This window comes from Struthio camelus, chromosome 1, assembly GCF_040807025.1.
Source record: "Struthio camelus isolate bStrCam1 chromosome 1, bStrCam1.hap1, whole genome shotgun sequence".
In the NCBI taxonomy this organism is placed as follows: Eukaryota; Metazoa; Chordata; class Aves; order Struthioniformes; family Struthionidae; genus Struthio; species Struthio camelus.
The window spans coordinates 142,468,235-142,480,673 of NC_090942.1; the positions used below are offsets into that span (position 1 = coordinate 142,468,235).

The 12,439-nt window shown below is 37.1% G+C and overlaps 1 protein-coding gene across 10 annotated transcripts in view; it reads right to left on the reverse strand.

Moving 5' to 3' along the window:
- Positions 1 to 12,439, reverse strand: part of WWC3 (WWC family member 3) — a 105,410-nt gene that overhangs the window by 6,979 nt on the left and 85,992 nt on the right. For 4 of the 10 annotated variants that reach the window (XM_068920836.1, XM_068920905.1, XM_068920852.1 and 1 more), the window contains exons 12-17: positions 9,889 to 10,009; positions 9,047 to 9,121; positions 7,907 to 7,993; positions 5,203 to 5,395; positions 1,019 to 1,186; positions 158 to 309 (exon numbers count right to left, since the gene is read on the reverse strand). In XM_068920836.1, the coding sequence (XP_068776937.1) occupies positions 158 to 309; positions 1,019 to 1,186; positions 5,203 to 5,395; positions 7,907 to 7,993; positions 9,047 to 9,121; positions 9,889 to 10,009 (796 nt within the window). The remainder of the gene's footprint in view (positions 1 to 157; positions 310 to 1,018; positions 1,187 to 5,202; positions 5,396 to 7,906; positions 7,994 to 9,046; positions 9,122 to 9,888; positions 10,010 to 12,439) is intronic. The other 6 variants (XM_068920861.1, XM_068920868.1, XM_068920897.1 and 3 more) reach the window with 3 other exon arrangements.

Consider the following 12,439-nt stretch of genomic DNA (forward strand, 5'->3'; position numbering starts at 1 on the left):
ACATCATCTCAGGATAAAAGCATTTTATACTCTTAACGCTAAAAGCGAGCAGATTGCAGAATAAGGATCTGCTATTTCTACTGCTGTATTTTAGAGCACCATCACAGTGTAAACACGACTCAGCTGCTTCATGAGGTATTTAAACTACTGTTTTTACCTTTCAGAGACGGCTTCTGCCTGATCTTCCTTTCTTTCCATCTCCAGGATTTCCTCCTCTGTGTACTCAAGTTTCACTCTCTCTTCTGCCAACTCTCTCTCTACTGCTTCCAGCTGGGCAGTGGTCCTAGCTAACAGGGCTGTCACTGCATCCTAGATTTTAAATAAAACTGTTTGAACAAGCATTGTTTTTAACATATATTATTCAGAAAAAAAATATATTGTCACCATATGCTCATTAAAAAATCTGTCCTGAATATGAGTGATCAAGAAGTAGAGGGTGCTCCATGCCTGAGACTTCAAACAGAGACAGGGCAGAAAACGAATGCTTTCCAGCTGTACTGAATAGCAGTTTACAAGATAAACTAAAAAGGTTGAGTTCAGTCATAACTCTTTCTGGGATGGGAGTCTTTATCACACTGTGAAGCATCATCCAGTAACTTAGGCCAGAAGGGACCTCTGGAAGTCAGCTAGTCCAACCTCCTGCTCAAGGCAGGGATAGCTTCACAGTTGCACCACAGCCCTTCAAGTACTGACAATCTCCAAGGATGGCAGTTCTACAGCCTTTCTTGGCAACCTCTTCCCATGTAGTGACAGGAGCTTTCAATGAATAACAGTAAGTCAGACTGGAGCTTCTGCATACAAACTGGAGCTTTTGCATGTAACGTACTATTTCAAGCACCTGTCCAGACATGATCTAGCATTTAATTATTCTTTAAATAACCAACCCTTGCCACAAAAGCTGAATTAAGACATCACCTTCTACGCATCTCGCAAACAAAACTGCACCTGAGAGAGAAGATCACAAGCAACTGCCCTGATGGTCAAATAAATTAAACAAGTCACTTTTTCATGGCCATACTGTTTTAACTGTAGTTACATTTCCAGAAGACCGGGGAATACTTTCTTCACACTGGTTTTTGTTCTTGGCTCTCTGGGGGTCTGAACCAGTGAAGATCTGAACAGAATACCAGTGAAGCTGCATCTCACCAGAACTCTCTGGATCAGTCAAACTGATCTGAGCAATGCCCTGCAAACAACAAACAACATGGACCACAATAAAATAAACATACACAATACAATAGACACCCTCTTATTTCCAGAGAACTTCACTTATAATGTAAAAACAACTTTATTGAATCCTCATAGTCTCTTTAAAAAAAGTCCCTCTTAAAAATAGATAGATTTGTTTTTATTGCATTATGATGTATAAGAAATACTGATTTTTCTTGCTTCTTGTTACTCCTAAAAAAAAAAAAAAAAAAACAGGCTATAGATTTTTTTTTTTAATTGGAAAATAAAATCATTAGTATTGATGTTGGTGTGACTGTTATGGCTCTTAGCTCTTAATATTGTATTAAAAAACCCTCCCTCGATTATGTATTTGATTTTCACAGTTGCTTAAGTTGACATTATTAAACAATGGCTTTATTTCCAGGTAATCTAGTTTAAATTGACAGAACTATATACTGAAATACCCTTCAGTTCTCTAGTCCTCCAAAGCATCTTCCAAAGGGAAAAAATGGTCATGTAAAACAATTTATTTTTTTCTGCCTGTTTACATCATGAGTTAGTCAACTGGGCCACAATCCTATTTTTTCCACTTTCTAAGCTATGCTTACATATCTCACATTAGGTGATGAAAGGTTTAATGGAAGCTTTCCACTAAAAGTATTCTCAAATTTAAAGTACGCTTACTTGTCTGACAATGCTCACTTAAGAAATATCTAAGCAGCGCTAACCTAAATGCAAAACAGCTGTGAGGAAATCCATGCTTTTTTTAATTTTCATTTTGCTATCCAAATATGATTTCGTATTGTTTAGCATTTAATTACAGCTTTTGCCTTTATCCAGCTGTCACTACAACCTGTTCATTTCTATGCTAATGGATCACATGCTAAGAATGTTTGCGTTTATAATGATGGAATAATCATGTAAAAATTGGTTTTGATCTCACAGAACAAATAGGTGGATGCAATGATTGTAACTGTAAAGGCAGTACAAAAGGTACACAGAAACTGCGGTCAATCTTAAGTAGGTAAAGGAACAGTTAATTAGAGAATAATCAAAAAAGTCATCTTATTCATTGTCCAAGCTGAACGTTCCCTGGGGCTGTTTAAACAGGTGTACAATGAACAACGGACAACAGTTTTTAAAAAAAAAAAAATCAACAAAAGAACGTCGGATTGGGATTCAGCTCGTTATCGAAAATGCCATTTTATGTCAGTACATTGCATATTACAGATACCTTTTTTAATGCATGAAGCAGAGATGTCTTATAAAAGAGAAGCATCTGTCACAAATGCTTAAACCCCTGCATCAGACTTGGAGAATGTTTAAGAGATGCTGGGTTTGTTTTGGGGGGTGAAGGGGAAAGCTGTTTTTCTCTGTCATTGCATAAAATGTATTTTGACTTTTAAGACACTGCCCTATACACCATAAAGTATCTAAAAATGCATGCCAAAGAACTCATTACCGCACAATGAATGACTAACTCGGTAGAAAATCACCCTCCAAACCTGTTAATAATTATCATTATTGAGAGGAATGATCAATATTTCACCCCAAACTTAAGATTTTGAACTCACTCAAAACCATGAGCAAGTCACACTGGGTCTGCTCGCCACCTAGCATGTGCCTGCTCTGATATAATGTATTTGCTAATGACCCGGATGAAAGAATAGTTAATGCATTTATAAATCTCTTAGCAACGTGAAGAGACAGATTGTAAAATTTATGAGATAACGATAAGAAAAATAGGATAGATGTTCTGAAATTAAAAAAAAAACTGCAGAAAGACAAAATGTTACACTCAGGAAGGACAAATCAAATTAAAACATGGGGAATAAGTGGTTGGTCAGAGCTGTAAAAGATCAGAAACCGAGACTGAAATAGCAATTCCATGTGATTGCAAGAAAAGGTAATCACATTTCTTCGATGTTTTAACAGGAGCCATATATGCTCAACACAGAAAATAACAACTCAACACTGATGAGGCCACCAGCGCAGAAACAAATCAACTTAAGAAAACAGTTTCAGAAAGCTGTAGAAAAATTGAACAGAGTCCTTCAGCAAGGCAGGGCACATGAGCAAAAAGGTTGAGACAACAGAAAGACCATCCCACAATTTCAGCACATTTACTCCCCCATCCAAGTGAAGCCTGGAACTATTTGTCAGAATATTTCTCCTATTTTTTTCTTCCCTGCTATGTACAACTATTTGTTTGACTTAGGAAAAACTGGAGTCTGGCTTCTGCATTTAGGAAAGCATATGGCATAAACTGCCATAACCTAACTGAAAAGAAAGCAGTCATCAATAACTTCAGGTGTATCTGGAGGATCAATCAGATGGAAAAGATTGTAACCTCACCGGAAGAGATTTTGGAAGAGAATTATAGAGGCCATCACAGCAGTTGCAAAGAGAGGTAACGAACGATATGTCACTTTGAAAACACGCTTATTTGCAACTTACTGAGAAAGCTGACTATGATCGTAACAGTTAAATACAGACTTCAATGCATCTACCTTAAAAAATATGATGCTGCGTGTTCTCTTTTTAAGTGGTACTGCTAACTTACCCTGAAAGATGTTACCAACTACTGTAGAAAAAGATAGTTCTGATAAAACAGAACTGAGACTACGAAAGACAGAAAACAATCCTACCAATATGATATGAAGGGCTATCATGTTTTACTAATTTAGAAATACCAGGTTAAATAAAACAACCCTAAACTTAGATGCATTTATGTCAATTTAAAAATGCTTTACACTGAAATAACTATTTAGCTTCCTAGAGGAACAGATTACACCAGTACAAAGCATTTTATACCATATACCCAGCCCATTCTTGAGATGCTTTCCCTCTAATTAGGTTGTAGTATGAAAAATGATAAAACGTCCCACTGCAGACAACCACTTGAGTCTGCTTCTGCTAACATTAAAAACATTGTTTATATAAGACGCTATGTAGTTTTATAGGTAGACTAGCAAATATGCATTCATGACTGTATTTGCTAAAATAAATATCTGGCGTCCATTGTATAGGATGACACTGAGCTGCCTGTACCTCTTAACTATCTCAACAGGCTTAAAACAACTTCATTAAACCATTCAAACTCCTCACTGAAATGCCAGCCAACAGACTTCAAAACAGCTAGGACATCAGCTCCAGATAAATTTATTTAAGCATATTTATGCTAGCAGATAACCAAATAAAGTTAAAACAATTTAAACAATGGTTACATTTATTTGAGTACATCTACATCAGAAGCCTTAATCACTTTAAAGTAAAGACTGATGTATTAATAGCCTGCTTGAACTATTACTATAGTGCAACAAGGGGTTTGTGTTTGTTATCTTTTTGTTAGAAAACTATTTTACTGATATTGATTCTTTGTGCATGTGTTGTAGTGCCATGTAGAAATAAACATCTTGAATATAGTCTGAATATAGAGAGCTGTCAAAAGGAAGTCTTTTAGAGAAAAGTTTCATTTTTACAGAATGCTTTACTCTTTACATCAATATTTGAAAAATCTGCAGTTGGCAACTTTCCCCAAAGCAGACATTTGCAAGGAATATATTTAAAAAATGAAATTAACTCCTAATCTACTAAATCCCATAGCAGTAAATGCAAATATCAATTTTAAATATGACTTCAATGTAACAGTGATATTAAACAACATTACTTTTAACACGCTTTAGAATGCTCCAATTGTCAGCCTCTGCTCATTTTTCTAATTACTTCTGATCCTTTTTGTAACCAAAAGGCATATATTCCAACTTTTTTTAAAAAAAAAAATCCCATCTTTAAGAAGTACTTACACTTATTTTTTTAATTAACAAAGCCACAATTACATATGTGAACAGCTACAATTACTCTACACTTTACTAAAAGAAGTTCCTTACAAACACATTAATATATAATTCCGGTAGCACTTCTTATGGAAAAAAATAAAGTTTTCACTTTCTCTTTCTAATCTTAAAGATTATTCTTCAAGTAACCTTAGTTCCCCGTATCACAGGGCTTTTAAGAAAAAGGACCACTTACCAATAGTTCTTCTTGTTGCTGATGGTCAACTGAACAGATATACAGCTGCAGTGATTTTAATTTCAAAACACTCGAATGCACAGGGATTCGGAAAACTTCATTAAATATTAACGGAGTTTGGAATTCCAAAGATCTAGAGCAGTAAGTGGTTGGTGTGCCTGACTCAAGTGGTGGCAAATAAACTCTCACATGACTGGGAACAGCAAAATAGACAAATAGCACAATTGAGATAAAGAAAGCTACCTTCAGATGTTTTGCATTTCTGAAAATCAAGCTAAACAAAAGCATAAATGTAACTTCTACTAAGAACGTGCGCTCTGAGAGCTCTTTGTTACAGGAATTTATTTTGTATTCTTAACATAGAAGAACTGCAGAGCTGATTCGGAGACCCTGACTTTTTCTAACACTACTGATGAACCTAGACAATACAATTTAGAGATGAAAATCAGTTGCCTAAGCAGAGGCACAAAGCGCCACTTGAGATGCCCTGAGGTATCTGAGGCATCTACATGGGGCTGGCAAACATGACATAAGATCTACAGGAGAGCTACAGCCCTCCTGAGTAGCAGCAGCTGGAGGCCAGGTGCTGTGCTATGACATTTCAAATCAAAAATAGATACCTATGTTTAGGCAACTGAATTGCCCCGTAAGTGTCACTGCTCCATTTCTTCCTTCCACTCACTGAGCAAGCATCCTTTTTCCCTGAGAAATTCGGCACAACAGGAAGGCAAAAGAAGCCTACAAGCAAGGCATTCATCTGCCGTCCTAGACTGCAAAATTTATGTATCTACTACTGTGACATTTCAGCCTCCGTGCAAAAATAAATAAATAAATCAAAACCCACAACCACTTTTAACGTGGTAGAAGGCAGCAGGGGGCTACTTAAAGTTACGTGCTTCTATGCTCTCCCTATTCTGACTGCTTCTCCAGCCCCTTCAGCACTTTATTCCTTGTCATAACTTCCCTTGTGCCAATAAACAAGGCCATACAACCATGCAGCAAATCCAGTCAGGAAACTTACCAAGCTTAAAAAGCTAACCTGGCCAAAAATCACCACCACCACCAACAACAACAAAAAACAAACAAAAAAAACAGGATAAAAAAAATCCAGATCAGAGGCTCACTCTAGTTGACTATACAACCGCATAAAGTTTTGTGCTACCACAAGAGAGGAGATGACACTGGCAGACAAGGAAATGGCTAGAGGACAATTGCAAGAGCTTGCTACAGTGCTGGAAGGTGGAGCACCAGTTAGCTAAACTCGTCTAACAGCTAATACTATAAAAAGGGAGCAACTCCTCTACTCAACACCTGCTGCAGGTAACTTCCCCTCCCATTCCACAGTAGCTCTAATTCAGTAAATGTATAGTTGCAGGAAGGAGTTCATTAAGCTGCCTAAAAGCCTTTCTGGTTTTGGTAGGATTTTTTTTTTTTTTTTTTTAAAGATCGGTCAAATTAATTGATTTACCCTGCAGGCATACAGTTTCTGATTCTCTCTCAAGTGATTAACTGAGACGGGTAGGGGACAGAACTGCTCTTCGGCGTCACTCAGAACGCCCGGTTGCCTCAGTTACAATGTCCAAGAAATCCTGCTAAGTCATTCTTTTCCCAGGTCACAGTCACTACGACCTTCTTCAGATCATATTTACTTCTCTTCCTAATTATGAGGGAACATAGCTGAGCACTACACAACACTGACATATTTCCCTCGTATTCCCACTGAAAACAGCGCAAAAGACTGCCACTAGGGCACTGACCTGTATCAAAAATTTCAGCTGGAGGTTTAGAGGGTTAGCAAGATCAAGCTTTCTGAATAAAGATCAACTCACTCAGTGAGATTCATGTTAATTGAACAATTCCCACAGAATGACTTATTTTACAATACAACAGTATTATCACACCTCTATTTTCCAAAGTTTTCAGACAAGTTCTCCCAACCGATATAAGAATCAACAAATTTCATGGGTCATACTTCTTCAAAATAGGTTAAGTTACATATCGCTAGATAAGACTGTCTTTTACTTTGCCATTATTTAAGAGGCACTTATTAAAATAATGTTCTACATAATGTCATACGGAATTGGAAGCAGTAGCATAAATAGACAGAAGTTTAAAAAAATTCCATTCTTTGTATTGATTCCCAGCTAATTTTTGTATTAAAATAATTTTAGAAAGACACTTCATAGGTATTCAAGGAGATCTGCAATGGCCACAAAAGCCTGCAGATCTCCCGGTTTTTTCCTCAGATACCAGGTAAAGTATCTCTCTTACTGATCAATATCAATGGTACCCTAGGAAAATTACACTAAATTATTCTGGGACATGTCACGCATAAGCTATAGTGGAGTTGTACAGGAAGTAATATATTTGGAATAATATAAATACTGTAGATAACTTTTTGACCAGGTGGCAGGGGTTGATGGAAGAATGACTATGCTGTTTTTGAACAAAATTTCCTTTGTGTAATAAACATGTTAAGAACACAAATGAGCGTAGACTAATTTTTTTTAAACCATTTAGACATCAGTTTCGAAGGCAGTGACGCTTTGTGTCCAGCAAATCACCCCCTTTCCTCACGTCCATTAAGAAATACTGTTGTCTGCTCAAGAAATGGCAAACAGCATGGAAGCAAACAAATTCACGATATTTAAGATTGTGGCACAAAACAAGTAAGGATCGGACTTTGGGTGAAACTAAAGCTTACATTTTGCAGTTTTCTTTAACAACAAGACTAGAAAAGTTCTTCAGCTGTAATACATGGACTAAGAGACATTCATTTCCACAGTCATGCCTGGAAAATAAATTTCCTGTATTAGTCACCAAGAATCAATACTTTGCTTAACAGATGGAGATACAAGACTGAAAAGATTATGAAACTGTAAAAGCATCTTCTGCAGTCAAACAAAACTCTCATAGAAATCAGTTTAAATCCAAAGCAGCTACAGATACCACACTCCGATAATAGAACCATAACAATATTAGCTACAGTAAGGAAGTCACCAGATATTAAGCACTATTCAAATTTAAAAAAGAATAATGTTCCCTAGCTGTAAATCATGACCGTTGACTGTGAGCAGGTTTTATGAAACATATTCCTTGTTTTAATCAGGTATACTGTGTGTGTGTATATCAATCTGTGATCTGTGTGCGTTTCTGTGTGTGTGCGTGCACGTGTAATTTATCAGTTTACACAATTTTTTTTGTCACTTAATGACAACAACAGCAAGAAATCATTTCTTTCATATCAGGATGAATTTTAAAATGGAACAAGCAAATTTGGCTGAGATTTGAGAACTGCCAGCTTTGGGCAGTATTGCTCCAATGGGCGGAGAGCATTCTGGAGGGTTGTCTCAGATACGCATCCCTCGCTATTATCTCCCCTCCTTCGCACTACTCCCACTACTAACAACAGCGCGCCCTAAACATAGGCTTTCAAAGCCTTATCTGGGAGGCACCCATCTGTCTTGTTTCACCTGTGACTTTCCTAAGATAATCTACTCTTTCCTGGCATAAAGAGTCAGATCTCACAACCCTGAGACACATCCCTACATCCATACTCATGCTAATGCCCCAGACAATGAAAAAGCCCCTGAAAGAAATAACAAAAGCCCCCTTTTCAACCTGCATTGAGAGGAAACTGAACAACGGTCAAGGCACATCCCCAGCAGAGAGCGGTATAGTGACTTGGCTAATCTGTAAGTTCAGTAAACCTAGACTTTCAGTTCCAAAACTTCTTGAAACTGTCCGCTGTGGTCAAGTTTATTAAAAAGTTAAGACTCATAAACATCCTAGTGAGCAACGCCTGCTGAGATGGCTATGGAGAAAGAAGAGTACTATTACTCACAGAAATCCAACATGTATTTGCGGTTCTTCATTACTGGCAACATCACCATAAACAGGCTCTTCCATATCTTCATTCCTGCAGGAACAGAAAAGCACTGTAAACTACGTGCTGACCTCAGTTGTCAAAACATAATGAAACAAACATTTATTTTGCCATTTGCTGATATAAGCAACTGTGTGGTAATATTATCAGGAGGAACTCAGATACCTACTCAAAAACATACAAAACAGGAAAAACTAATTCACAAATTTTTTTAAAAGATAAGTTTTCAAAATAAAACTCTTTCAAGATATTTAGTTTTATTTTTGTTTTCTATTTCTCCTTAGCATCCTCAAGTCTTTCTCTTCTTCCCACTTGCTGTTTATTGTGTTAAAACAATTTAAAAAAATTACACGTCTTTAACCCTCCCCTCAATCACTTGATCAAGACGTAGTTCAGTAGTTTTAGATTTTCTGTAGTTCACATATATCTTCCTTTCATTTATACCTTTCTCTTTGGCTCCTCAGAATTCTAAGTTATACTCTGTAGAACTATATTTTGCTATTGACAGTTGAAATAAAATTTATGATTTATTACTAATAAGCTGAGAAAACTATCTTTCAAGGGAAAAACACTGTATGTTGAAACGGTAGAGACAATGAAGTGGAAGGGACTTAGCACCTGTGAGGATGACAGTGGAACTGCATGTAAAAAGCTTCTTTCTTCTAAAACATGTAACTCGATATTCTCACGTTACTAAAACAGTAATTCAAAAAACGTATCCAGAAATTTACAATGAATTCTTTCAGACCATGTGGCAGAACAGGAATATTTCCAGCTTACTATGTATTTATACACCTGACCTTTTGCTTAAAGCTTCAAACACGCCACTGTCACTAGCCAGTGAATGATCTGAGAGACATGCTGAAACTCGCCTGGCTCTCCTCTCCGATCTTCTACCACTGTCTCCTCGCAGAGTTACAGCTATCGTGGAGAAAAAGGGAAGACAACATCAGCTCAAGGTATTCGCGTACGGGTTACATAAGAAACACATAATTTATCAAAATGACCCACAAAACAGTCGGCACAAACACATTTCATTCCTTTTTTTTATCTAACTGCAAGTTAAAAAAACGAGAATACTACAGACCAGAGTTCTTCTACGGGAGAATTAAGGAAGGAAGTTTGTGGCTAACTTGTCTAGCACAAGACTTAAGTATAAACCAATTTCATTGGTATTACAGTGCTTTTGTGGTGGAATAATCACTCCTGGAGGAACACTTACATTTATTCAGCATACATGATATTCTCAACTTCAAGATTTACCTACTGAATATACAGTATGTTGAAAATAAACATAGAGACTAATTCTTTTAAGAACTTATCAGATAACACAATGCAACATTTTGTTTTGTTCCCATTTGTTTTTAACTATGAAATCTCAAAGCATACTGTTTATACCACAGCATAACAGCAGCTTCTATTTACAGTTTGAGACACATTATTAAAAAGAACTAGTGCTTTCCAACTCATTCAGAGTGCTGGTTTTTTAAATTCTCAACAAATCATTTTGGAAAATGACTAGGGGCAGGTGGAAGGAACATGCCAAAGGCCCTCTTCGAACCTTCCCAGAACCATCAGCCACCCCATCAGCAACAGCGACCCAACAATCACTTGCATATAGTCAGTATATCAACAGAAATGACATTATACCTCAAATTTTGCACAGACAAGTACATGTTGCAGGTAAAAATCCTTCTAGGTAGGTGCACAAGTGATAATGCTCAAAAATTGCATACATAAGGTTTGGACACTTGAGTGAAAGCCAATAACTTGAAATTTTGTTTCTTTTGCATCCTAGACAGAACTATTAAACAGACGTATGTAAGTACAGTTTCTTCACTGCACAAGCACCGATTTTTACCTCCCTTTCGTTTAAGATTCAATTACTGTTCTCAAAGCAGAAAACCAGCAGCAAAAGAGGCCACTATAAAAGGGGGGAAAACATCATTTTGCCTCTATCCATGCTTAGAAAATTTAAACAGAGGGCACGAAGTGTTTCAAGCTTTAACAGGCAACATTTGGAGTGAAAGTAGTGTATATTATATGGGAGACAAGCACTAACTGATATTTGCAGCTTACTGGCAAAGGATGAACCATGTCTTACTCAAAGTGAACTCCACTTCATTAAGTAACTGCTACATATTATCTTAAGGCATCAAAAATAAAACACTGCTACTTAAGCAACAAATTTACTTCACCACTGTGCAAGGCCTATTAGAGAGCTTAACTGATGTACAGGCACTGAGCCATCGCTCTGCAATGGGATGCATTTCATTTCCATGTGTAGGATGTCAGGATTTGAACCTTGTTAAAATCCCTCAAATTAACTCGTATATGCTGCTGCTGTCAACAAAAGTGTTATCAGGCTACTCACAGCACAAAATCACAAAAAGTGTTCCAAAAAATCACGCAGTCTAATTAGGAGACTAATCACGCAGTCTAATTAGGAGCTAAGAGTCCAGTAAAACTGAGCCAATTCTGCATCCTTTTGGAGTAATAAGTAGCTCTATGGGCCTCTCCTCCAAATTCAATGAAGGATTTAGCCATCTTCAGCTATCTAGGAAATGTATTTGCTGACTAGGTACATCCCAATCAGCATTCGTCACTGGACCTGGAGAAACAACCACCAGCTACTGCATCCTATCTTTATTACCCAGTACAGGTCATCATGTAGTATAACTTATTTCATCCTCAACGCAAGTGAGAGCCTAAGTGCTACCTAACCTACAGAAAGTGAAGAAACTATATTTTAGCCATGTTCTCCGCCATATCATTTGCACAAAGTGGGCTTTCTCATTATGATTTTTTTGAGAGCTTTTAATCTGCTGAGCTCTCCTCCATAAGTATTCTCACCAAGATTTATGCGGAATCAAAACCAGCACAGTTGATTACTGCAGACTCTATATGGACATTTTTTAGTATAAGACACCTTCCCAGTCATTTTACATTACTGTAATTCACAAAAATAAGTATTTTTATACCAAAGTGCTTCTCTATTTTTTACAGTAATTTCAGCAAGTTGCACTAGGGTGACTTCTTTTTGGAGACAAACCTTTGTGTAGATGTAGTAGACGACAGTGGAGGCTGTAATCATGAAAGAACCTCACAGGCTCTCTCTGTTAGAGGTTCATGTTTGCAATTTGTATGAAGGAAAAACTGGTCTGAAGCAATCTGTCATGAAAAACTGACATGCTACAACAACGTTGTAACTTGACAGAGATTTGCCTGCTACCTGCCGGCCATGGAAGCCTCTGATAACATCTGACAATCCCACAGAATTTGGGAGAGATGCAAACATCAGAACATGCTCTTAGCTAGAAAAAAATCTGCAGGCAAAATTGGTCATCAGCA